General features: G+C 44.7%; 2 protein-coding genes across 5 annotated transcripts in view; both read right to left on the bottom strand.

Annotated features, from left to right (window-relative positions):
* MACF1 (microtubule-actin crosslinking factor 1) overlaps positions 1-27999 on the bottom strand; it is a 407350-nt gene that overhangs the window by 74040 nt on the left and 305311 nt on the right. For all 4 annotated transcript variants that reach the window (XM_025361749.1, XM_025361739.1, XM_025361720.1 and 1 more), the window contains one exon: positions 25291-26762. In XM_025361749.1, the coding sequence (XP_025217534.1) occupies positions 25291-26762 (1472 nt within the window). The remainder of the gene's footprint in view (positions 1-25290; positions 26763-27999) is intronic.
* On the bottom strand, positions 7-3817 carry KIAA0754 (KIAA0754 ortholog). Its single transcript, XM_025361760.1, has one exon. The coding sequence runs from the start codon at positions 3805-3807 to the stop codon at positions 7-9; it is 3801 nt and encodes a 1266-aa protein (XP_025217545.1). The 5' UTR covers positions 3808-3817.

Raw genomic sequence — 27999 nt, 5'->3', positions numbered from 1 at the left:
TTCACTTTACTCTAGACCCTTCCCAGAATCAAAATGGGCAACAATTACCTCATCTGAATTTAATCCAGTGGTCGCAGCCAGAGGCACTTTCACACGTAGCACTGTGCTGGTCACCTCTTTTACGTCAAATGCTAGGGAATCAAGGTCCTCCTTGATCCACACTGCAGTGGAGGAAGCCTCCTCTAGAACAGGAGTTCCTTCTTCTGAAATAAGCACTGAGTCAGTGTGGGCAGAAACTCCCAGGAAGGGCACACCAATGGGGAAAACTTCCTCCATAGGAGGCACTGCAGCAGCTGGGATGGCAGGCACCTCTGGGGTGGGCACTGAAGCAGCAGGGATGGCAGGCACCTCTGGGGCGGGCTCCTCTAGGTTGGACACTGCAGCTGCTGGGGAGGCAGGCTCCTGGGGGGTGGGCACTGCAGTTGCTTGGAAGGCGGGCTCCTCTAGGTTGGACACTGCAGCTACTGGGGAGGCAGGCTCCTCAGGGGTGGGCACTGCAGCTGCTGAGGAGGTGGGTTCCTCTAGGGTGGGCACTGCAGCTGCTGGGGAAGCGGGCTCCTCTGGGTTGGGCACTGAAGCTGCCGGGAAAGTGAGTTCCTCTAGGGTGGTCACCATAGTGGCAAGGGTGGGCACTGAAGCTGCCAGGGAAGTGGGTTCCTCCGGGGTGGCCACCACAGCTGCAAAGGAGGCAGATTCCTCTGGGGTGGGCACTGCAGCAGCTGGGGAGGCGGGCTCCTCTGGGGTGGGCACTGCAGCAGCTGGGGAGGCGGGCTCCTCTGGGGTGGGCACTGCAGCAGCTGGGGAGGCAGACTCCTCTGGAGTGGACACTCTAACAGCTGCAATATCAGGCTCCTCAGGAGCATGCACTGTGGTAGCTGAGGTGACAGGCCCTTCTGGTGTACCATCCTCCTCTGCAATGGGTACTGCAACAGCTATAACAGTCCACTCTGGGGAGAACCCTGCAACAGCTGACATACTCTCCTGTGTGATGGCCACTGCAACAGCTGGAGCAGTCTCCTCTGGGGAGGACACCACAGTAACTGCAGCAGTCCCTTCAGGGACAGACACTGTAATAGCTGGGACAGTAGCCCTCCCTGGGGCTGATACTGCAGCAGCTATGACATCCTCCTCCTCTAAGGAGACTATTGAAGTAACTAGGATGTCCTCATGTGGGAAGGGCACTATAGCAGCAGCTCCATCAGTTCCCTCTGGGGCAGGCACTGCAGCAATTGAGATATCCTCCTCTGGGCTGGGCAGTGCAGCATCTAGGGCATATTCGCCAGTGGGCACTGCAGCCGTCCGGGAAGGCCTCTGGAGGATGGGTCTCCATTCCTCTAAAACTGCTTCAGTAGTACCAGCCTCAGTAACTTGTTTCTCTGGAAGAATATTTAGGAATGAATCTGAATCTCTCCTTTCCATCTCCCCTCCCTCTGATGATGCCACATTCAGCTCAGGCTCTGTATTATTCACAGTTTCCACTCCATCTGGATTAAGTCTCATTTCTCCATCCAGCAGGTGCAGACTCAAAACCTCTGACTCTGGGGACTTCCTCTGGAGATCCTGGAAGACCTGCTCTGGGAAGTTTCCGTGGAAATGTGCTGGGGCTTGATCCTCCAAAAGCACGGCTCGATAATCCAGCTCTTTTGACTCACCATCCTCATCACAAACTTTCTCCACGGACAATTCACAAGCGACCACATTGCCCATCGACGTCAGACTGTTATTTTCTTGATTAACAGTTACATTCCCACTTTCCAAATGAATTTCATCTGTTAGTAAATTTGATTCATATAACACCTCTACTTCAGATCCTGAGGTAACATCTGTTAGTTCATGATTAAAAGCAAAACTGAAGGTGATCCTCTCAATGCACTCCTCACCATTCCCCTCAGTTTGACTGCAGTCTCCCTGGGACAAATTGCCATTGTCTTTGGCCAGCACAGAAGCAATGAAGCCTGCTAATTTTTCTTCATGAGAAACCCTGTGATCAGAGTTCAGCAGTCCCCCTGGGTCCAGCTTTTCCAGTGAATCCAGATTAGCTGGCTGTGTGGACTTAAATTCTGCAGTCCTGGGGCTAAAAGGCACTTTTTCACATTCCTCCTTGCTAACAGTGGAAGTGTCTCTCATGATATCAACGTGGGCAATAAGTTCCACAGCATTAGGCACCTGAGAAGAATCCAGGGTATTAAAATGTCCACAATCCAATCCAGTATCATAGTCTTTTGCCCTTACATGTAAAAGGCCTAAATGCTGTTCCTTTTCTAAGGCAGCTCCTGGAAAATGACTAATTACAAGTAAATTTTCCGCATCCTGGGATGCAGCCAGCCCTTCAGAAGAGGTTTGATTCTGTAGCTCAACTACAGGAGTTACTCCTTCTTCACATAAACACTCCTTTTCAAGTTCAAGAAACATCTGCACTGAGTCTGTGTCAGAGAGCTGTTCTGCATCAATAGGACCCACAGTACATGCTGAATCTGAAACAAGACCCTCTAGCCCCTGAGCAGTTTTGTTTGCCACCTCACCAAGAATATCCTCACCTGTAAGAACACAATCACAATCCAGGGGTATATCCTTGGGAACAGCAGCCAACTGGTCCTTGGCTGGCTGTGGGTCATCAGGGCAACAAAACTGACCAAGAGATAGGTGGCCAAAAGTCCTCAAGACAGCAGCTAAGCAATCGGATCCATCCTCCACCACTGCTGTGTTTTCTTGTTCTCTTTCTTCAAAAATATCTGCCAGGCTGTTCTTCTCATCTGCCATCAGAAAAGTCTTTTCCCTCTCTGACAGTTTATCTTCCTCCCACTCTCCCTCAGCCTCCATCATGATCCATCGCTCATCCTCCTCAAACTTTAGCTCAGACTCTGTTTTCTCTCTCAGGCTGGGGGTTATGAGAACATGCAATTCTGGATCTAACAGCTCTTCACTCAGGCAAGGGGAGAGAGGTGGCATTTCCACAGTGCAGGCTGTGTCCCCAAGGGGGTGCTGCTTCTCACTGAAGCCTCCCTTAGCTAAACTTTTTGTGGCCCTCGGCCAGGTTGCACTTGAGAATCTGGATTCCTGCATTACATCTGTGTTACCACTTGTTGCTGCAGCTTCTGATTCTAGAGGCTGGAATTCATGGGGAGGGTTTGCACTGTGCTGCTGAAATCTAAAGTTCTGGCAGTCTCCACTTAAGTTTTTTACATCTTGCACCTCTGGAATACCTAGGGATTTGGACACATGTTCCAGAGTTACTGACTCTGACTGAGGTTCCCTGTGGTCCAAATGACCAGAACTTTCTGTTAATGCAGAACTGGACTCCTTCTTCTCTTGCAAGGAAGGATTTGAAGCACCAGCTTCTGACACCTCACTGAGAGAGGCTTCTATCCTCTCTGCAAATTCTGGGAAGTTAGGTGGCATGAAGGACTTCCACGATCTCCTGTTAACATTGTCTTTGCGTTCTGCATTTGGCCGCCTTCTGGGTGGCACAGGTGCTGATTTCTGCACATCACTGCTTAGCTTTAGTGCATCAAATATTATCCTCTCATCCAGCTTCTTACCTTCTGGTGCTCTAGATTCAAAAACATTAGATGCTGCTCCTAATGTACCATTGCTGGATATAGTACTTCCTTCCATCTTTTCCATGGTGCTTTTTGAAGTCTGGTTAAGCTTTGACCCCTGGTCAATTTGCTCATTTATCCTCATTGTATCATATATAGACCGTTGTGGAACATAGCAGTCCTCTATGTAGCCATCCTCCTCCTCTCCTTTCCCCAGGCAGGTGGGGTTCCGCCTTAAACAGTCTGGTCTGCTGAGTGGCTTACCCATCCTTTTTCAATCAAGATGAACCATAAATCTTTCAAAAGTATTTTTCACAGGTTCCCCCCAAATGCATTCTACATAAGTTATAAATCCTTTTAGTTGTTCATACCCCAAACCACCAACTGCATCTGCCCTCCAGAAATTCGGCCTGGAAGTCCCGTTTTGAAACCATTCTGGGAGAAGCTCTAAGACAAACAGCTTTTTCCTCACAGGTTAGCAGCCTCATAGTTGACAGAGAGACGATATAATTTAAAATAATTCCTTGTATGGCTTATGGTTTAATTTTTTTTTTTTTAAAGAGCACTGCTCTTTCAAATTCAGTCAACAAAAATCATCTCATATTGACAAGTTTTTTTCGATATCTAGTTCCACTCACTTCTCAACGAAGCAGAGTTGGGAGCAGCAAATTTATGCCGATTGTATCCTTTAATAACAATGGCACAGCTTCTCTAGTCTTCAAGTATGGCCCAAGCTCCTAAGAATTCCTTTCATTTTATCCTCAGTTCCAGCCCTGGAGAGTCCAGCTGGTCTGAATTAGCCATTCGTCCTCCCTAGCTGGGGTGTTTGCATTTGAACTGGGATGGTCGGCGGATATTCCTGCAACTTTAAACACAGGAAGTCCTTCATTCGGGGCCAGCTTGGGGCTTCCTGTCTCCAAAACATCATGGCATTGTTGTGGCTCCCAGGCCAACCCTGCGCTGTGGCTGCAAAACAAGGCGAGCCGAGCCCCGCGCCAGGCCCTCGGAAAAGCGGGCGGGAGGGCGGGCGGCAGCAGCGGCCGCGGGTCTGTCGGAGGGGCTCGCTTAGCAAGGCCCGCTTCCCCGCGCCATGCCGCGCGCCCCGAGGGCCAGGGTCGCCTCACCGCAGGTTGCAGGTGGCTTCCGGCCGCGCCGGCCTCAGGTCCCGCGCTCAGGAAGTTAGTTTGTCCCTCCGGCAGCTGAGTCCCGAGTGCTGTGGGCGCCGCCTCCCCCGCCGCCGCCAGTCCCCGGCCCGCAGCCGCCACGCCGTGGGCTGCATGACAAGCAGCCGCCTCTATTCTCCACCACGCCGCCGGCCCCGCGGCCCTGCCGTCCTCCCCACCCGCAGCTGTCACGGTCCCGGCATGCAAACTTCTGGCTGGGAACAAAAGGCTCCGCTCGGGCCGGGCGGGGGGCGAGCCCTCCTCCCCCGCGCCGCGCGGCCCGCTAGCTAGCTCGCTCGCTGGAAGTGCTCCGCTGGCTGGCGGCTCTCCTCCCCCTTCCCCGCGCCGCCGCGCTGCGCCGCCCCGCCCGGGCAGCCCCCTGGAAGCCGGGGAGCGCGCGACGCGGAGAGCCCAGGGAGGAGGGCGCGGGAGGGGGCGGGACCCAGCGGGGGCGGGGCCGGGGAGAGGAGCGACCCCGAAAGAGGAGGGAGCGGGGGAGAGGATTGGAAGCGGAGGCGCCGAAGGAGGGGCTTCTGCAGGATTCGGAGCGAGGGACCCTGGGCGCCAGCCGTTCACGCCCACCGCGCCCAGGGGCCAGAGGGGAACGCCCCGCCCCCGGAGAGGGCGCAAGGAGAGGAACGGAACCCGCGCGAGTCTCGGCTGCGCGGCGCAAATCCCCTGACAAAGGAAAGCCCCGCCCTCCTCCCGTTGGCCCGGCCCCTCCCGTCCCCGTCTCGCTCCAACCGGCCCGGCTCCGAGCCCAGCCCTAAGGCGAACGAATCCAGAAGGGGCGCCCCCGCTCCCCCAGCTAGCCGGCTCCGGCGAGGGCCACTCGAGTTCCCGTGTGCCGGCAGGTCGCGCCGGCTGGGGTGGGCTGCCTGCATCGCTCTCGGCTCCAGCTCTGCCGCCAAAGGCTGTCCCTGCTCCTTCCAATGTCACCTTTAGCGCGCCCCTTGCCGGACCGAAGAACACTCCAGCCTTAAACCCGGCACTTTCCCGGTGCCCCAAAGGAATTCGGTCACGCTCAGTGACCAAGTTATTGGATAACTCTAGGTACATTCTACCTTCCCTCTCCCCCTTCTCAAGTATATCAAGTCCTGATCAATTTTCCCACCAGGATTTCTCTGCTCACAGACCTGAGTGGTATCAATGAAGAGGAAAATGGGGTGTTGGGGGAAGGTGGGGATGCCAACAGCTGAGCCCTACGACCAAACACCTGGCTCCTTTATAGCTGCGCACAGCCAAGGAAACCTGAGCCTCCTTGGACCAGATGAAAAGCATGGGTATTTCAAATCTCAAATAGAAAATACTAGAGAAAAGTAGCTCACAATCCCGTCCTCCACGGCCTTTGGCTTTTAGAAAAGCCACCTGGTCACCTGGTGATTGTTAAACAAAGAAATTACAAAGGGCAACCCAGGAAACTGTCCACCAGAGGCAGCTGCGTCTCTGAAGGGGTCCAATACTCTGTTCTCTTTTGATGGCCATTCTCTGATTTTATGAAGGAAAAAAACATCTATTAAAATTCGGAATCCCTGTCGGACCATGTTGTCAATATATATGGCAAAACTTATGGAAAAGTTATTTCTACCCTTTACACAAACAGTAAGTGAAACCAACACCTGGTGTATGGAGATCTGGCACTAAAACCTTGAGCTGAGCCTTAGGCTTACTTAGAGAATCAGACTGGTCCTTGGCAAAAATGAGAAGTGAGCTGAAGCCTGTAATGGGAATTAGGCAACTAAAAGACCTTTCTCTGGTAAAATGCTTTACACTTCATTTCTCACTTCAACAAAGGCTGCTGATCAATTTTACCCACTCAAATCCAAAAGACTCTGCCCATCTGTAAACTGAAAGGGGTGGGGAGGCAGACTAGGTTGTGTCTTGACACCCTTTCTAGTTTTAATATTTTTTAGTTCTAAAACTTTTAGAGGCACTGCCCCAGAATCCTGTGTCCTCTTGGTCCTATACTGCCAAGACACTAGAAACCCTGTCCTATGAAGAACAAACAGTACAAGAACCAATAATGTTTGACCTAGAGAAAGTTCTAGGAGATGTAATTAGCATGAAGTATCTGAAGGGCTGAGACGTGGGAGGAAGGAAACTTGCTTTGGATGTCTCCTTAAGCTGGCACACTAAGATCTAAGATTTAAAACCAACAAAGAGCTTCTCACGGCTATTCAAAGAATAGGGTGTCCCCTAAACTGGTGACTTTCCTTATCCTGGAGGTGTTTGAGCAGAAATTCAAGCACTCATTTGGCAGAGATTTGGGAAAACAGATTCACAAATCTTCTGCAGTTTGTTCAGACGAATTTTAAAGTCATTTCTAACTCTGATAACACCATAATCCTAAGGACTGATAGCTTACAGATCTGATACTTAACAGTTTAGGGAATCCAGGTTTTAATTTTCCTTTAATTATTCGGCACAACTGGAAAAACTCAGGGAAGGAAAGATCAATTTTACTAGCAAATCTCCCTGGTCAAATACATTCACTTAAGTGTTCAGATATCATAACAGACTGTTTAGCATGCCAGGGCCCCTCTGGTTGGAAGAATCTCAGGAATTCTGGCTCTGGATGAAAGATGGGTGGTTATTCTATTATAAAGAATTTTTTTTTTTTTTTTTTTGAGTGAGACTCTGTCTCACTGTGTCGCCTAGACTGGAGTGCAATGGCGCAATCTTGGCTTACTGCAACCTTTGCCTTCCGGGTTCAAGTGATTCTCCTGCCTCAGCCTCCCGAGTAGCTGGGATTATAGGCACACGCCACTGCACCCAGCTAATTTTTTGTATTTTTAGTAGAGATGGGGTTTCACCCCTTGTTGGCCAGGCTGGTGACCTGACCTCAGGTGATCCACTCACCTCAGCCTCCCAAAGTGCTGGGATTACAGGCATGAGCCACTGTGCCCAGCCATAAAGAATTATCTTCATGTGGAATCACAAACTTCATGAGCAGAAATTCCTTTACTGTTTTCTCACCAAGTCAGGTACCAACCAATCCAGCCTATTCTTAAATAATTCCTTCCCACATCTATCTACCAATACTCTTACCACTCTCATCAGTGATCCACATAAATAAATAAATGGAGCATTTCTACAACTGAAATTCCAATTCAAATTACTTATTATCTGTAGTCACACTCTCTCTAATTAGGGTTTTCGGAAAATAAATTTAAATACACCCTAAAGAGAAATTGCATATAGTAATTTAATCCTCCCACCACACCTCCAAAAAAACCCCAAAACGCAAAGCCAAAGAATGCTCTCTGAGTGCTTTGCTCTTTTTAAAAAATCATCAATGTGTGTAGAAATAAATCAAGAGAGGAAGCACAAGGTCTCCTCCATGTCTTAATTTTTATCTGTTCATGAGTTTCTCCTTAGTTTAGGTATGTGGAACTCTGCCAATAGCCATCTCAGTGACTGAAATAAATACCTGATACGGCTTTTCACCTCTTGTTGCCCTGATAGCTACAAAAAAAAAAAAAAAAAAAAAAAGGCATCTGTTCATTTCACATGCTATGTATAAACTTTTTAAAAGAGAAATACAGGGAGCTCCAGAGACCTTCTTCAGATATTTCCCCCACTCCTGTAACCACAAATATATGCACTGAAGCCAAATTTCAAATGAGTTTCCAGTTAGTTGATTACAGAGTTCAAAGAATTATCTACTCATTTTGAAATTCCCAAGTACAGAATTTGGTGTTAGATTTTCCTTCAGTGAACTTAGAAGAAAAACCCTGGCCCTTCCAGCTCCTTCCCGCAGTCTTCCTAATGAAAGACAGCCGGGTGGAGTCTTCTCACACCCTAACATAGCTCCCTTTCCAAGTTTTGGACCTGGCATCCTGCCCTTGTCTGCTTCAGACTTAAAATGCCAGCCCTCTGGGACAGTCTGGAGACCCCAGATTCACACTTCCCTAGATTCTATGATGCCTTTTCACCCACCTTGATGGGTGCTCTCTCCTGAAAGACTAATTCTGACTGGAAGAGGATACAGAGGACTGGTTGGATCTTGCTCATTTTAAATCTACACAATGCCTTTCATCTTAGGATCTTTAGATTTTACAAGCATTATTTAGTAGCAAGTAGAAACTCCACAGTGTTAGTCTGTACCTGTTGGGCATCAGTCACTGCCATCCTTTGGTACTTTTATTATTATAAACATGGCTACAGAGTGGTTCATAAAGCAACACAGCATGACATGAAGTTTGCTTTAAGTGGGATACTAAAGATTTTGATGCTATTTGAGCTCTCATGTACTCGTGAACCCATGAGAAAACTTTCCACACACTCTGCAGGAACTCTATGACCCCTGTAAGCCCTTTCCTGCTTGTAGACTTTCCAAAAGACAGTGTATTAATCCTCTTTTTTAGACTAATGGTTACCAAAACCATGGTGATGACAAAATCATCGGGCTTTGCAGGTTAGAAAAGACCTGACAGAAGGGTGGGAAGAAGGAAGGCAGGAGGTATCAGAGAAGGCTTTGTGGAGGGAATCACATTTACTCATTAGGATTTCAGATATACAGAGATGGCAAAGACAAATATTTCTAAGAAAAGAGCCAAAGGCAGGACTCTAAAGCAGCAAATTCTGGCTGGGCTCAATGGCTCACGCCTGTAATTCCAATACTTTGAGAAACTGAGGCAGGGGTATCCCTTGAGGCCAGGAGTTCAAGACTAGCCAGAGCAACATTGCAAGATACTCGTCTCTACAAAAAGTTAAAAAATTGGCCAGGCATGTGCATCTGTAGTCCTAGCTACTTGGGAGGTTGAGTTGAGAAAATCATTTAGCCCAGAAGTTCAAGGTTACAATGAGCTGTAATTGTGTTAATGCACGCTAGCCTGGCGACAGAGTGAGATCCTGTCTCTAAAATATTTTTTTTGTTTTGTTTTGTTTTTTGTTTTTTCCCAGACAGGGTCTCACTTTGCTGCCCAGACTGGGGTGCAGTGACATGATCTTGGTTCACTGCAACCTCCACCTCTCGGGTTTAAGTGATTCTCCTGCCTCAGCCTCCCAAGTAGCTGGGATGACAGATGTGCACCACCATGCCCAGCTAATTTTTGTATTTTTAGTAGAGATGGGGTTTTACCATGTTGTCTGAGCTTAAGCGATGCACCCGCCTAGGCCTCCCAACTGCGCTTACAGCATGAGCCACCGTGCCCAGCAAAAAAACTTTTTATTTTATTTATTTATTTATTTACTTGAGGCAGAGTCTCACTCTGTCGCCAGGCTGGAATGCAGTGGCGCGATTTTGTTCATTGCAACCTCTGCCTCTCAAGTTCAAGTGATTCTCCTGCCTCAGCTTCCCATGTAGCTGGGATTACAGGCACACACCACCATACCTGGCTAATTTTTCTATTTTTAGTAGAGATGGAGTTTCGCCATGTTGGTCAGACTGGTCTCAAACTCCTGACCTCAGGTGATCCACCCACCTTGGCCTCCCAAAGTACTGGGATTACAGCCCCAAGCCCGGCCCCCCAAAAAAATTTTAATGAGGACTTTGGGACGGGGTGCTCACTCAACTGTCACTTATATTATCTCATTTAAAAAACCCAAATCTTTATAAATGAAGCTTAGGGTGGCAAGCATACTTGTCCAGAATAATACGGCTAGTAAAAATGAGGAAGAGGGCTGTGAAAGTAATTGCAGAGGAAGAATATTTGGGCTTCACAACTGACCAGAGAGAAGGTAGAGGTTAGAGGGAAAAAAACAAAGATAATGCCATATAGTGTTACTCTTAGGTTACTAAGATCATAGTAGTACTTATTATAAAACAACAGCAAGAAAGAAGAAAATATTTGAATTCATTTATTTTAGACCATTCTGTATGTGAAATACTAAAAAGCGACCCATGTGAAGGTGTCTAGAAAGGCCCCTCACACTAAAGAATCAATATTGGGATAGAGATACAGATTTGGGCCAGGTGTGGTGGCTCACACCTGTAATCCCAGCACTTTGGGAGGCCGAGACAGGCAGATCACCTGAGGTCAGGAGTTTAAGACCAGCCTGGCCAACATGGTGAAACCCCGTCTCTACTAAAAATACAAAAATTAGCCGGGTATGGTGGCATGCACCTGTAGTCCCAGCTACTTGGGAGGCTGAGGCAGGAGAACCACTTGAACCCAGGAAGTGGAGACTGCAGTGAGCCAAGATCGCACCACTGCACTCCAGCCTGGGAGACAGAGTGAGATGCCATCTCAAAAAACAAAACAAAACAAAAACAACCAACCAAACAAACAAATAAAAAACAAAAGAGAGCGAAAGACAGATTTGGAAGCCTTTCCCCATGGAACAGTGAAAAGCTGCCATCTCAGAGGTTGAGTGCAGAGAGAAGAGACAGATGACAGAGTTTCAGGAACCACATGTTTAAGAGATAGGAAGACAAACCAAAAAGGAAAGCAGAAGGGCAGCCAGAGAAGAAAATGGAAGAGCACAATGTCCAGAAAGTAAATTAACTTTCAAGAAAGAAGATCTGATATTAAATGCTGCACAACGAAAGAGGAGAACAGTGAGGTAGACAAGGCCACTAGACTTGGCAACTAGGAAGCCAGTGAATATCTAAGAGAGCAGTTTCAGCACAGTGATGGGTGTTGGATCAGATTAGAGGGGGTTAAGGATAAGCAGTGGTGAGAAATAAGTATGGGTCCTTCCTTCCTCTTGAGACTGTGTTCTTTTGACTTCCATGACACTGTGGTATCCTGATGCTATCTTTCTAGCCAGTCCTTTGTCTCCTTGGATTCCTCTTCCTATCCTCTTGAGGCAACTAATTTTACAAGGTTATATTGTTGATTCTTTTCTTTTCATCCATTCACCAAATATTTATTGGGATTTACTATGTGCCCTAAACCATGCCAGGCACTAAGAGAGTGAGTGATGAGCAAGACATAGTCAGAAGCCTACGTTCTAGTAAGGGAGAAGGACATTCATTTTAGTCAACTGCATAATTACTCTGAAAGAAAAGCACACCGTGCTATAAGAACATGGGTCATGGGCCTCAACCTGGCTTGGAAGCTCAGGGGAGGTTTTCCTGAGAAAGTGATGATGTGGGCCTCCCCCTGGGACTGAGAGTAGTCTTTCCAGTTCCAGAGTGGCATGATCATCGCAAAGTTGCTTGGTTATTTCCATGAAAGAGGTCCCTGGGTTGAATCACCTTTTTTTTTTTTTTTTTTTTCTTCTTTTTGAGACAGAATCTCACTCTGTCACCCAGGTGGAGTGATATGGCATGATCTTGGCTTCCTGCAACCTCTACCTTCCAGGTTCAAGCGATTCTCCTGCCTCAGCCTCCTGTGTAGCTGGAATTACACATGCCCACCACCAAGCCTGGCTAATTTTTGTATTTTTGGTAGAGATGGGGTTTTACCATGTTGGCCAGGCTGGTTTTGAACTCCTGACCTCAAGTGATCTGCCTGCCTTGGTGTAATCCCAAAGTGCTGGGATTACAGGTGTGAGCCACTGCGCCCAGCCCCGCTCTTGAATATTAGAAAAGAAGGCAGAATAAATAATACAGAGAGAAGAGATTTCTAAAAACCATCTCTTTCAATTTGTTACTAAGGAAAATTCTTATCATTGATGACAAAGAAACAAACAGCTTAGGTATGAATTTAAAGAATTAGACCAAAACCAGAGCTTATCCTTTGAGAATGAATTGCAAGATGACAGAGATATAAAATGGTTCACTTGATAAATACAATTAATTCAAGATGGAGAAAATCTAAGGCACATACAATTTCTTTGAATTATCTTCTTTCCTTGACTGATATATACACATGACCAAATGTTAAAAACATTAAAAACACATGTTTGCTGAAACTGTAAAGAATTAAAGACTTTCTGTAAAATATTTCAATCTGGTATGAGATTGGCAGACAGATGAATTATATCTGTATTTTAAGCTGCTTGCCTCTGAAACTCTGCCGATATTTTTCACCTCAGCCCTCAATGTTTTAATTAAAGATTGATTAATATTAAGAGGTGTCTTTCCTAAAGATGCTGACTTAGTAGTTGCCATTGTACGGTAACAAAGGAAGATAACATGGTCTACAATAAAAGCTAATTAGGCCAAAATCCCTGAGATCATTAGAGCTGATCTAATGGGCACTGAGAGGCTGGGGAAGTCACTGAGCTGGTAATGTCTTCTGGTTAATTCTGGTTAATGATTTGAAAATAATATTAATTTGTAGAGCATACAAGCCAAGGCCAAAATGGTCTCAGAAAAACCTGCTGGTTGTAGGATTCTGATAGAAATGCATAAATGAAAAAAATAATGAATAAACATGTATGTATATGTACGTGTACATAAAATATATTTTAAGCTGTGTTGAGTCATGACCTAAACTTGCCTATTATTGCCACTCTAGGGCTAGAAATAAGCCCTACACTATTGTTCCCACAAAAACTGCTCAGGAAGACTGTCCATCCACTTGTTTCATTGTTATCAAACTAATTTTACTTTATCCTCATAATTTCCATTTTTCCAATTTCCAAGAAGAAAAAACCAATCTTCTCTGGTGCTGGGCCTTAGATCAAGTCTTCTGGAGAATGATGATCGCTAGTCACAAAGAGGGGTAACTGTTCTTATTAAAAAGATTTCACAGGCTCGATACAGTGGCTCATGTTTATAACCCCAGCATTTTGGGAGGCTGAGGTGGGCAGATCACTTGAACTCAGGAGTTCAAGACTAGCCTGGGCAACATGGTGAAACCTCGTCTCTACAAGTAAAGATACAAAAATTAGCTGGTTGTGGTGGTGCATGCCACTAATCCCAGCTACTTGCGGGGGTTGAGGCGGGAGGATCGCTTGAGCCTAGGAGGTTGAGGCTGCAGTGAGCCATGATCATGCCACTGTACTTCAGGCTTGAGTGACAAAGTGAGACCCTGTCTCAAAAACAAACAAAAAACAAAAATGAAAAAAAATTCAAAATATTCTAATTTATATGTCTAGATAAGCTTCTTTTTTAAAAAAGCATATTATCATCTAGTGAGCTGAGCACCGAATATAAGTCTAATGCTTTTAGATATATCACTTCATTTAATTTTCATAAAAATCCTAAAGGTATGATTTACCAATACTTGTATTTTATAGTTAAAGTAAATAGGATTCAGAGAGGTTAAGTCATTTCCCTCAAGGTCACTCAGCTAGTAAATGATAGAGCCAGGATTCAAACCTGGATACTTCTGACTCAAACTTGTATTCAGTTTTTTTCACTACACTAAACTGTCAACTAATTGAGTAAGTACCAATGACTCTGTGCATAAAAAGTAGCACATTTCTTTCTTAGTTTTGCTCTCTTATACTGAAAAAAGATTGTGTTCCCTTAACATATACTAACTAGCAGAGAAGGAAGGAAGCCCAGAAGGAAGATGGAGAGCTGAGGAAATCAGGCTAAGATTAGAATTTCTTCAGGACACACAAGGATACATATCTCAAGTCTTGCAGAGTAGACAGCATTTTGAATCCTAGAGCTCACATGGTTTATGAGAAATAAAGAATGTTCATCCAGTCAGTCAAATATTCTCTCATCTCCAACTATGTATATACCAATATGCTAACTACATTAAGGGACATAAAAGTGAATTAACTGAGGGGATAGGACAGATGAATATAATCAGAAAATGTCAAAATTAGGTAGTATGTAATAAAAGTCAAGTGAGTTATACATTGTAAATGATTAAGAGATCAGCAGTAGTGAGCTGGGGAGATCAAAAGCCTTTATAAGGCCGGGCATGGTGGCTCATGCCTATAATATAATCCCATAACTTTGGGAGGCCGAGGTGGGCAGATCACCTGAGGTCAGGAGTTCGAGACCAGCCTGGCTAACATGGCGAAACCCGTCTCTAATAAAAATACAAAAAAATTAGCCAGGCGTGATGATGCGTGCCTGTAATCCCAGATACTTGGGAGGCTGAGGCAAGAGAATCACTTGAACCTGGGAGTCAGAAGTTGCAGTAAGCCGAGATCGCACCACTGTACTCCAGCTTGGGTGACAGAGCCAGAATCCATCCCCCCGCCCCCCCCCAAAAAAAAAAAGCTTTATAAAGAAGTGGACTTGAGCTATGACTTCAGAAATCAAATACGTAAAATGTATAAGGAGTGTCTGGGGTAACTAGATGTAGTGGATGGTCTATATAGGAAATACAACTGGAAAGATAGTGGGGATCAAATATGTCCAAGACTGGAAACATAAAAATATGCTAGTTCTGAAGGATACCACCATTTATCAGATCAGATGGCCCTCAAATTGCTTTGGGGGAAGGATAAGTACTTACAGAAAGAACTGTGAATACAGACAGAAGGTCGGGAAATCATTTTGGAGACCCAAATTTTAGAGGGCTATAGCATAATTTATGTCTGTTTTTTTTCCATAGGAACCATGTACATATATGCTAGCTATCCAATCACACTAGCTCTCTGCATTCTTAACAGAGGGTCCTTTGTTCCAAACAGTAAGGCTCAAAAGAAACAGAGTCTGATAAAATCACACTGAGATCAGTACTCCCAGCTGGTGCAAGGGCTAATGCCATTCCATAACACACCCTACAGGAAGCAGCCTGAGATACACAGCTGATTGATTTCCACAGCAGGAGCCTTGTGGCAGTGTGGGGTGGGGACTGGTCAGGCGTGGAGAAAATTCTTCAGTCGCTGACTCAGATTAGTTCCCCAAGATCCTGACTCTATCTGTATAAGTCACTCCCGGAAGCAACACTATTTCTTAACTAATTTTCTTTAAAGAAGAGGAAAACCACAGAAGCATTCCCAGGAAGTGGAACTATTTAATCAGTTAACTCTTACTTGTCATGGGATCTGAAGATGGCAAAAATCAAATTCCCTAGCTTTCTAGAAGTAAGCTGAATAATTCTTTCATTGTAAGGGGCCGTCCTGTGTATTGTAGGTTGTTTAGCAGCACTTACTAGATGCCAGTAGCAGCTTTTCCAGTCATAACAATAAAAAATGTCTCTGGGCCAGGCATGGTGGCTCATTCCTGTAATACCAGCACTCTGAGAGGCTGAGGTAGGCAGATCATTTGAGCTCAGGAGTTCAAGGCTGGCCTTGGCAACATGGTGAAACCCTATCTCTACAAAAGATACAAAAATTAGCCAGGCATGGCAGCGTGCACCTGTAATTCCAGCTACTTGTGGGGCTGAGGCAGGAGGATCACTTGAGACTGGGAGGTTGAGGCTGCAGTGAGCCATGATTGTGCCATTGCACTCTAGCCTGTGTGATGGGAGTGAAACTCTGTTTAAAAAAAAAAAAAAAAAAAAGGAGTGGCGGGAAGTGGGAGTTTCTGCAAAGCTTTGCTTGGTTGACAACCACTGGTGTAGCATAAACTTTGGTGCCAAACAGACCTTCCCAACCCCAACTCTAATATTTACTTGCTATGTGGCTCGAACAAGTTATTTCAACCTCTTCAAGTCTAAGTTTTATTATCTGCAAAATGGGATTTTAAACATCTGATTTACAGAGTTTTTTTCAGAGATCATTTAGACTCAGATCTTTCTTACCGCATTTACCACTACATCACTACCACTGTAATTCTCTGTATCTGTTTCCCTTACTATAGATGGTCTCTGACTTAACAATGGTTTAACTTAAGATTTTTCTTTTTTTTTGAGACAGAGTCTCGCTCTGTTGCCCAGGCTGGAATGCAGTGGCATGATCTCAGCTCACTGTGAGCTCCGCCTCCCGGGTTCACGCCATTCTCCTGCCTCAGCCTCCCCAGCAGCTGGGACTACAGGCGCCCACCACCATGCCCGGCTAATTTTTCTGTATTTTTAGTAGAGACGGGGTTTCACCATGTTAGCCAGGACGGTCTAGATCTCCTGACCTCGTGATCCACCTGCCTGGCCTCCCAAAGTGCTGGGATTACAGGCATGAGCCACCACGCCCGGCCAACTTAAGATTTTTCAACTTTATGATGGTGAAAGTGATATGCATTCAGTAGAAATCATACTTCAAATACCCATACAATCGTTCAGTTTCTCAATTTCAGTACAATATTCAATAAATTACATGAGTGAGTCAGCACTTTATTATAAAATAGGCTTTGTGTTAGATGATTTTGCCCAACTGTAGGCTAATGTAAGTGTTTGAGTATGTTTAAGGTAGGCTAAGCTGAGCTATGGTCAGTAGGTATATTAAATGCATTTCTGACTTACAATCTTTTCGAGTTATGATGGGTTTATCCAGACATAATTTCACTGTAAGTCAAGGCACATCCATACACTGTTAACTAGAGACTATCTGAGACTCCAGTACCCACCACAAGGACTAGCACAGAGCAACTGCTCAGTAAGGATGGGTTAAAAGGAATATAGAATCATTTCCTTTTAGCCCCCATAAAACGATCCATAAACCATTACCATGTGTAGCAAAGATCCATATTTCAAACGACAGGACTCGTGGTAGAAAAATAGTTTATGACGTCCTAGAGAGTAATGTATCCTATTAACTTTCTGTAGCCAATAAGAGAGACTCATAGTTGAAAAGCACTTAGTGGTGGCAAAATAGGGAGGGTGCACATTCTACCCATAGCTGGGTTTTTCCAGCTGGGACAGCTGAGACTTGTGAAGAATCCATTCAGCAGGAGACAGCCCTTTACAGTGATGGTTTGGTGCAGTGACCTGACATGACTCCCTGTGGAACTCATTTTATTCCTAGTAAACCAGCAACTCTAACAATAAACGGCCCTTCAAGGAAACTCATCATACTTCCTAGAAGCTCACAGCTTATCAGCGAGCTTGAAAGTGCCCAGGATATTTTTCTGAAGCTCCAGAACTAGCCTAAGGCTGAGACCATTTACCATTCATTTCTAGGCACAGTGAGGATCAGTCCTGTTCTGCAAGTCTGTGCTTATCTCAACCACGTTGACTAATCAAATACTCAACGATCAATACATACAAGTTCTGCACAGGGTACATTCTAGTTTTTCTGGAAACATATTCCTTCTTTCTTATACAAATGATAAATCTTAGTTGTGAATGCTACATGCTGATATTGTATGTGAAGAATTTTAGTATCCAAATCCAACTGCTCAGTCCTTTTCTTTGGTTACAGATATATTTGTTGCTTTTTTTTTTTTTTTTGAGATGGAGTTTCGCTCTGTCACCCAGGCTGGAGTGCAGTGGTGTGATGTTGGCTCACTGCAACCTCCGCCTCCTGGGTTCAAGCGATTCTCCTGCCTCAGTCTCCTGAGTAGCTGGGATTACAGGTGCATGCCACCACGCCCGGCTAAGACGGGGTTTTGCCATGTTGGCCAGGATGGTCTCGATCTCCTGACCTCGAGATCCATCTGCCTTGGCCTCCCAAAATGCTGGGATTACAGGCGTAAGTTACTGCGCCCACCCCGTTTGTTGCTTTAAAATCTCACCTTGCTATCAAATTTCCAGACAGATTTATGTAAAATCTGTCAGTCCTTTCTTGATGATTTTACTACCTTCCATTCAATTTTACTACCTTCACTGGGGCATGAGGCTCCTTTAAGATGATGCAGTGGCTGCAAGCCTGGGATTTTGCTTGTGACACTGATATTTAAAATACTAACTGGTAATACTTTAAAAGGGAGCTGGAAAAGGTTCAACATGAAGCAAACTTAAAGGCCTTAAAGGCTCCTTCACCTTCTCCCCATCCAGTTGCTATGGTGGGGGTGGAGAGGATTATTACAGAGCATTGGAATTCTTTGTGGGGTGGGGAGGTGGGGGTGGTCACATAAGGGTTATAAATATCAGCAGCCAAACTCTTGGTTGGCTGTGGAGAACAACTGAGAGACTGTAGTCTCCCCTTAAAGGCACAGAACAAGGAAGCTCCCTGAAATATGTCCACAAAGGAAATTCCTCTTCTCTTTGGCAATGCATCATCAACCAAACACCTGCATCAACAACTGACAACTGTATGCAAATTCCAGCCAGGGAAAGTGACCAGGAGATATTAAAGCCAGACAGAGATTAAGACCAGCAAAAATAAAGAATCCAGGGCCTGGCTTAAAGGAAAGCTGACTTAGAAGTAGTTGTTGCCACTATACACAGTCATAATCAGATTATCAGAAGGCTGCTTGTTACATAAATATTTAACTAGTAACCTATTCCACCTGAATTCTAAGTTTCCCATGTATAGGTGGCAATTTCTTCCAGGGCTATAGTTATCAACAGAGGGTAGTAATTCTGCCTTCCAAGGAGACATTTTTAGTTGTACAACTGGGAAGTTATTAGGTCAGAAATGCTGCTAAAAAGCCTACAATGCACAGGACAGCTTCTCACAACAAAGAATTATCCAGTCCAAAATGTTGATAGTGGTGGGCACAGGTGGTGGCATGAGTGGCTGCCTCTTTCCTCCCTACCCACCACCCAAAAATGTCAACAGTGCTGAAATTGAGAAATCCATTTTAGGATATTGTTTTTATTTCCTTGGACCCTAGTTCCTATTTGGAGTAGTTTTGTTTAAGGAAGAAAGCAAAAAACCAAGACAGGCCAAGGAAGGGTTAGTACAAGGTGGGGGTTGGCAGGGATAGAGGATTCCCACTCATCTTAGTAAAGCTGGGGAAACCTAAACCTCCAGGTGACAGACAGGTCATACCGAGTGTGATTTCCTGTCTCTCCAAGGGCAGGTAGATAATGCTAACCTCATTTGCTCTACCCTCTACTGACTCACTCTCAGGCTGGTGTACTAACTGCCAAAAACGTAGATGAGCTGATACTGTCTTTGCAATCATTTGAAAGAAAGGAGTAAACTGGTAGTCTTTCAACTCCATGCTGCGCCCTGTCTTCCAGGGCCTTTTCTTTTTCTTTTTCTTTTTTTTTTTTTTTTGGAGACAGAGTCTCTTTCTGTCACCCAGGCTAGAGTACAGTGGCGTGATCTCGGCTCATTGCAACCTCTGCTTCCTGGGTTCAAGCCATTCTCCTGCCTCAGCCTCCCTGAATAGCTGGGACTACAGGCATGTGCCACCATGCCCGGCTAATTTTTGTATTTTTAATAGAGACAGGGTTTCACCATGTTGACCAGGCTGGTCTCAAACTCCTGACCTCAGGTGATCCACCCACCTCAGCCTTCCAAAGGGCTGGGATTACAGGCGTGAGCCACTGTGGCTGGCCTTTTCCAGGGCTTTTCTCATGTGCACATGAAGATGCCTAAGCTTGCTTTCTATGCGGCAAAAAAAATAAATAAATTAAATAAATAAATAAATAAATAAATAAATCAAAAGAAGGCGTTTATAAGACTTTCTTATTCTGTTTTCATAGTAGGAAAGCTAGGTCCCCCAGTAGAAACTTCAAGTACACTGAGACCCTGATCCTGGGCTCTGCTCAACCTGAATTAGTAATGAAAATAATCCTAAGGAAACCTGATGCTGTACCTATTACAACCCAACAGCCCAGCCTCAAAAACAAGAAAGGAAAAGAGCAACTGGTTTGGGTGCTTTATATGCACCACTGGGTGAAGTGAACCACTATGAGAAACTCACAGACCCTAAAGCGGTCTGTGAGTCAGTTTCCCATTTTCCTTCCTTCTTCCCTCCCTCCCTCCCTCCCTCCCTTCCTCCCTCCCTGCCTTCCTTCCTTCCTCCCTCCCTTCCTTCCTCCCTCCCTTTCTTCTTTTCTTCTTCTTCCTCTTCCTCTCCTTCTCCTTCTTCTCCTCCTCCTCCTCCTCCTTCTTCTCCTCTTCCTCCTTCTTTCTTTCCTGCCTCCCTCCCTTCCTTCCTTCTCCTTCCTTCTCCTTCTCCTCCTTCCCCTTCCCTCCCCCTCCCTTCTCCCTTCCCCTTCCCCTTCCCCTTCCCCTCCCTTCCTTCCTTGAGAGAGGGTCTCACTCTGTTACCTACACTGGACTATAGTGGCATGAACGCAGCCCACTGCAGCCTCAATGTCCTAGGATCAAGTGATCCTTCTGCCTCAGCCTCCTGTGTAAGCTGGGACCACAAGCATGTGCCACCATGCCTGGCTAATTTATTTATTTTTTGTAGAAGGGCCTCACTTTGTTGCCCAGGCTGGTCTCGAACTCCTGGGCTCGAGTGATCTGCCCACACTGGCCTCCCAGAATGCTATGATTACAGGCGTGAGCTACTGTGCCTGGCCCCACTGTTCATTCTTATCACTGAGAGGTAGAATGCCAAGTCTGAAGCATGACCTGAATACACAGCAATATAAATACATATGAAAAATGAGTGAATGAAAGTGCATCCAGGTTTCTTGATAATGTTCACCAGTATGATGCCCAAACCATCAAATACTTTCTGAGTGAGAAGTCACATGGTTTTTGGGGGGAGCAGGGGGCAAAGCAGGGGTTGGTTTAAGATTCAGAATGATCTCAATTCAAGTAAAACCTACATAGGGAATTTCAAAATGAGGAAAGTCTCTTGTTATCATCAGAGACTTAATAGATTTTTTTTTTTTTTAAACCATTCCCAGGAAGGTCACTCTAGGGGAATTCTTTGGCTGAAGTTCCAGTGATAAAAAGGTCCTTCCTTTCTTGTTAGCCTCCTGTTAGACACATACAATTCCTTTTCCTCAATAACCAGAGACTCCCTTGTTCAGGAAAACGGAATTTCCTGAAGAGATTAGCCAAAGTCTTTTCTTTCCAGCTTTCTGAAAACAAGCTCAATTCTCTCATTAGTGATTTCTAGAATGGCTTCTTCCTTTCTACTTCCAACAGAGAGCTGAACCTGGTAAAGATCCTAACTCAGGAAGCCTAAGGTCTCTGTCTGGTTTGAGTGGAAAAGAACTCTCTTCTACTCCCATGTGACAGAATCTGGTCAGCCAGCGAGGACCTGCTAATCATTCAGAAGCAACTGAGGGAAAGCCTTTCCTAGGAATAATGTATTTTAGTTTTCCACTTTCATTTAAGGAAGAAATAATTTTCCCCACAGACTGCAGATCCACGGATCTATCAGCACGATTGTACAGTCCCAAGTAAGACTAGGGGTTCTTCACAGGCCTAACTTATCTGTCTATTCTGACTATCTCCCATGAAGTGAGCTGGGTCAAAGCAGAGTTTCCATCTCCCAGATTCATATCCTCTTCTCTTATGCAGATTCTGTGCTAAGAGTATGATTCCATTAAAAAAAGAAAAAAGTTGAAAACTTACAGTTAATGCTGTTTTTAAAAATATTTATCTTCATCTTTGTTTTTTCCTTATTAAAAATAATTTGAATCTGAAAACAGAGTCATACTTTATAAATCTGGTCTGCTGCTGGAGTAAGGAAAGATTAATCTGTGGCTGGACTATAACACATTAACCCAGGAACTCAACACTCACATCATGAAAATGACTCAGTTCTCAGAATGGGTCCAAAAAGACCTTCCCTTTATGCGGCCTCCCGGGGACTATGGAACTGACACACAGAATTTTTCTCCTCTCATTATTTTCACTTCCGATGAGCTCAGCATGAGTTCAGCCAAGAATATGCTCCTCCCCTCCTGACCAAAGACTTTTGCTGGGAGAAAGCAAAAACTCTTTCCAAAGCTTTTGACTTCCCTACAAGGTGGACAGGTAGAACAGGGCTTTTGATTTGCATCCCCAACTTGAGGGGGGATACTGATCATTTTATGGTAACTACCTACTGACTTGACAATGGACTACACACGGGACACTCCACCACCCTTCTCCCTTCTCCCACTCTTCTTCCAGGCTTGTCTTGTCAACACCAGTCCACTGTTGATGAACACACTCTGCAAGAGCCCAGCCGATCAGTGTCCAGTCCCAGCCTTCACATCCAGAGTATCTGAGGTGGAAGGCTTATTTTTAGAAAACAGTGAAACGAATTTGGCTATGACAAGCAACTAAGTGCTATTGAACTCTGAGCACTATTAGGCAACATACTAGGATACAAATAAAACAAAGTAATGCCCAGTAATTTTTTGAAATCTTCCAGCAACATCAAAAGTCAGAATGTCTCTAGAAATCAAGGATTAAATGAAAAGGAAAAGATGACTTGTCCTCAAATCCAAACACTAATATGCCTGCATGTGGACTCTTTTGCATATTTTAGCTCATATCTAATGCAATTTTAACAGGCCTGTTTATCTCATTTTCTAGCTCAATGAAGATTAGAAGGGAGGAATAGACTACACAGACCAAATGACAGCAGTGACAAGTGATAGCCGTAAGAAATAATACCCAATATCATGGCAGTGGGCAGAAATCCTGAAATTACCTCCTCCTCTCCACACACACATGCACAGCCAATCCAACCAGTACAATACTATAGAGGCCCTAAACAATAACTTCAATATAGAAATCAAAGTGCACAGTAATTTGGGAATACTTAATACAGAGCAGCCCCAAATGTCTCTCACATCTTTCAGAATGTCAATATCACCATAGTATAGAACAGTACAGCCATTTAAATAATGTTAACCTGTACTCATTAGAAAAAACTTATGCATAATACATATTTATAAAATCAGGCAAACTGAGTTTAAAATAATTCCTATATAAACCAGAACCTGGTTAGATAAAACTATTTTGGAGCCTAAAAGGATAAGTTTCAGTTTTCTAAAAACTTCATTTAGTTGGTTAGATGGTTAATTCTAAATAGCCTGGATCCAAGTAAATTGGATAACTGAAGCATACCTGTAGAAGAAAGTCTCTGCTTTTGAGACACTTATAACAAAAGAGGAAAGAAAAATGTGCAAGCTGAAACAGGGAAAGCCACACTACTACTAGAAAGGGAGTTTCTAAGAGGAATGCACTGCTTCACGGGTTTAAGTTTTCTCTACCTACCCTTTCCTTATCTGGGTGCCTCAAGAAACCCAAATATGATGACTCCTCTTGCTTAAAATTGTACTATCTCCAAACATGGTAAGAAGGCCTTCAGCCAATGTCACACTTTAGTGCTGAATTTCCCCCAAGCTCCTAGAGGGGCCCTTCTGAAACAGCCACGTTTTTGCACTTGGATCCTGTCTACAAAACTGTGATCTCTCTAGGACCATGTGGCTCTGAGCTGGTGTCAACATTACCTCTGCATTCATGTTTTTAAGACAACGCTGGCAAGCAAGGTCTTTGAGATCACAATTTTACTTTAATGGTGGGAGTATTAACTGTGTAAGTAGGAATAGTTAACTAGTGATGGAAACAAAGTGCTGGAAGTATCCTTTCCAAATCTGTTCCATGTATAGTGGCAGAGTGAGAGACTTTTAGGTATTTACAACAAAGAAAACTCTAGGGGCAAAAGGTTCATATAGTGAGAGCCAAGATCCAACAGATGTGCTCCTAACCCAGTAAATCCACACTTTTGGGTCATGTAATCATCTGTTACTTTAATTTATACTCACACAATCTCAGGACTGGAAATTTTGGCTCAGGCAAAGAATTAAAGTATTTTTGCAATTAAGGCAGTACTTCTCAACCACTCCTATAGGCAAAGAACTTGTACTCTTGAGGAGTCTGGGATGTATTATTAAGCTGCTTACTATATAAATGGGAGATTTATTTGAAGTGTCATGTTTTATTTTAATAATTAATGATAATTTTATGTTTTATTCCGTAATATATCAAATATACATCAATATCCTCCCCTAAAATCTGTGTAAAAATAACACTTTAGGAAGATGAGACTATGTTTAACTTAGGGCTTTTCATACCTCAATTTGAAAAACAGGGGGCTGAGTGCGGTGACTAATGCCTGTAATCCCAGCACTTTGGGAGGCTGGGGTGGGTGGATCACTTGAGGTCACGAGTTTGAGACCAGCCTGGCCAACATGGTGAAACCCCATCTCTACTAAAAATATAAAAATTAACCAGGTGTGGTGGTGAGCACCTGTAACCCCAGCTACTCGGGAGGCTGAGGTAGGAGGATCACTTGAACCTGGGAGGTGGAGGTTTCAGTGAGCCCAGATTGCCCCACCGCATTCCAACCTGGGCAACAGAGCAAGACTCTCTCTCCAAAGAAAAAGAAAAGAAAAGAAAAGAAAAGAAAAGAAAAGAAAAGAAAAGAAAAGAAAAGAAAAGAATAACAGAGACCTGAAGATACATTCACTGCTATTACAAAATCTGGTAATCTGAAATCTCAAGAAACCCTAAGAGGAAATTCTTAGAGTAAGAGATAAGACTTGGACATTTCTTTCTATATCCTTAATTGGTTATAAAGACTGAAATAAACTACAATAGAAAAATGCTCTGGCTGGGCTTGGTGGCCCATGCCTGTAATCCCAACACTTTGGTAGGCTGAGGTGGGCAGATTGCCTGAGCTCAGGAGTTCTGAGACCAGCCTGGGAGACATGGCAAAACCTCGTCTCTACAAAAAATACAAAAAATTAGCCGGGTATGGTGGCGCCTGTGGTACCAGCTACTTGGGAGGCTGAAGTGGGAGGATCGCTTGAGCCTATGAGGTCGAGTCTGCAGTGAGCCAAGAGCGCACCACTGCACTCCAAGCCTGGGTGAGAGAGGGAGACCCTCTCTCAGAAAAAAGAAAAAAAGAAAAAAAGAAAAATGCTCAAACCAGTTTGCTCAGAAGTCCAAGAGACTATTTAGTCTTCAGACAGTGTGCTTTCATGGTGATGGAAGTGACAATAATAGAACTAGGGACAGAAGTTAAAATGTATACTCTAATGGTTTCCAAGTTACAAGCAAATAAATACATGTAAAAGAAAAAGAAAAACAAGGTTAAGACTTACTTTAAAATCTGCTAATTGTTGGTTGATGATTTCCACTTCGGTCCCCACTACCCACTGGAGGGCCTCTGCCTCCTCTGCTGCTGTGGTCGCGTCATTGAGTCCTTTCAATTTCCTGTAGAAGTCCTCTACACGGCCTAGTGTGAGTTCCAGCTGTTCCTGACGAGCTTTCCCCCTCTCTGTCAGTTTGCCACACTGTTTGTTCAGGGCTTCTAGCTCCCTTTTGAGACCTAACAAGTCCAGAGTCCCCTCTTCTTCTAGCATATGTCGACACTCCGCTTCAGAGGCCTCTATGTCTAATTTGAGGACCTGAATTTTGTTAAGGAATAGTCGCACATCCTCGATTTGGGACTGGAGGCTATCAGTGTCTCTGCCAACAGCACCCATGCCATCTAGCTCGTCATCCAGGTCTGCCAATTGAGAAAACATCTCTCGTACCTGGCAGTGAAACTGGCCAATCCCCTCCAGCTTGTTTTCCATCATCACACAACCACTGTTCACTCTTTGCTTAACTTCGAGGAACTCTTGCTGGGTGACCTCAGCTTGATGGAGAAGTTGGGAAGCATCAGCTCCATCTGGGGCATCTTCTACCAGCCCCTGAGTAAAGTTCCTCAGATAGTCTACCTGAGGCTCTAGGGCCTGCAGCACTTCCTGTTGAGCTCTTAGCTTCTCCAGGTTCTTGTTGCTACAGGCTTGAGAACCCAGAGCATCAAAGATCTCAAGTTGGTGTTTGGCTCCTTCAACCTTCTTTTCAATATTCTTAAAGCTTTCCTGGAACTCCTTGAGCCTCTGAGTCATTTCTTCGAGTGACCCTGTTTTGGCCTGCAGCTCTTCTGTGATAGCATCCATGTTCTGGTTGATCCCAGCCTTCTCATCCCGGATTCCATCCTCATCTGCTTCTGAAGAATTGATCAGAATGTCAGCAGCACTATTCAATATTTCCAGCAGGGAGCGGCGCTTCTCCACCTCACTCAGCATAGCCTTTGATCTCAGGAGACTGGACTCTAGCTGCACTGGATCCAGAGTGACTCGCAACTCAGACATCTTAGCTTTACAATCTTCTATCCATGGCACAAGGTCTTCCACATGCCACTGATATTTCTGAGCTTTCTGCATACAATCCTTGAGCCTGGATTGTCTGTCTGCAGTTTTTTTACTAAGCTCTTCCCAATGGTTTTTGAGCTCAACCAACTGGTTTTGTAGAGTCCTTTTCTCTTCTCCAGGAGGTACAGAAAGAAGTAGAGATTCCCCTTCAGCCACAATCACCTCATAGGAGCCACTGTGTTGATTAAGACTTTTCTGAAACTCTTCATTCTCCTGTAGCTGAGAATGTAACCGCTCCAATTTTGCAGAAATGGGGCAGTTTTTTGCTTGCTGGCTTTGTTTATCATCCAACCAGGTCCTCAGCTCATCAAACATTTGCTGGAACTGCTGGGTGCTGGCAAGAGCTGCCTGGAGTCTGTTCATGCGATCGGCTGAAATGAGAAAATAAAATTGAAATTAATAATGCCTGAACCCTGGCATTTAAAATGTTTGCTGAGAATATATGGTCTAATCTTAGGGGAAGGGAACTAATGTTACTTGAGGGCCTACCAAAAAGAGGCAATATAATTAGGCTCCTTCATATACACTATCTTATTTAATCCTCATAGCAACCTTGTAAGGTGATCTAAGTAACAGAAGTAAACTTTGACTTCTAGCTGGTAAACGTGAAAGTCATAAACATTTTCAGAAAAATAAATAATAAATGAATGACACAATTTTTCTTCTACCAAGTTATAATAAGTCCAGAAGAGGATGGGTGCGGTGGCTCAAGCCTGTAATCCCAGCACTTGGGGAGGCTGAGGTGGGAGGATCAGTTGAGCCCAGGAGTTCAAGACTAGCTTGGGCAACAAAGCAAGACCTCGTCTCTACTAAAAATAAAAATAATCACCGGGTGCGGTGGTTTAAGCCTGTAATCCCAGCACTTTGGGAGGCTGAGGTGGGCGGTTCACAAGGTCAAGAGTTCAAGACCAGCCTGGCCAACATGGTGAAACACCGTCTCTACTAAAAATACAAAAATTAGCCAGGCATGGTGGCACGTGCTTGTAGTCCCAGCTACTTGGGAGGCTGAGGCAAGAGGACTGCTTGAATTGAGGAGGTGGAGGTTGCAGTGATCCAAGATCATGCCACTGCACTCCAGCTAGGGTGACAGAGTGAGACTCTGTCTCAAAAAAAAAACAAAAAAAACCAAAAAAAAAACCAGCTGGGCATGGTGGCATGTGCCTATAGTCCCAGTTACTTGGGAGACTTAAGTGGGAGGATCACTTGAGCCCAGGAGACTGAGGCTGCAGTGAGCCATGATCACACTACTGTACTCCAGCCTGGGTGACAGAGTGAGAACCTGTGTGTGTGGTGTGCATAATATTTAAAAAAAAAAAAGGTTGGGTATCAATGAGAGTATATGTGGAACTCCACTTAGTACATCTATGGGGATGAATCTCTACTTGCTGGTTGAAATTTTATTAGAGCTTTTATCTTTAGGACTATGCTATGTAAACCTTCACATTTTGCAAGTGCTCACTGTGTAACAACCACAGAAGTTCTCATTGCAACTAGCAGAAGGAATTGGATTAACACCATTCTGAGCCTAAAGATTAAGTAAGGGAATCCTAGATTCTTGGGACTACTCCTAACCCATTCCTTCTTTCTGCTTGCCTCTAATAACGGCAG

This window comes from Theropithecus gelada, chromosome 1, assembly GCF_003255815.1.
Source record: "Theropithecus gelada isolate Dixy chromosome 1, Tgel_1.0, whole genome shotgun sequence".
Classification (NCBI taxonomy): domain Eukaryota; kingdom Metazoa; phylum Chordata; class Mammalia; order Primates; family Cercopithecidae; genus Theropithecus; species Theropithecus gelada.
This window is presented reverse-complemented; position numbering and strand designations above follow the sequence as displayed.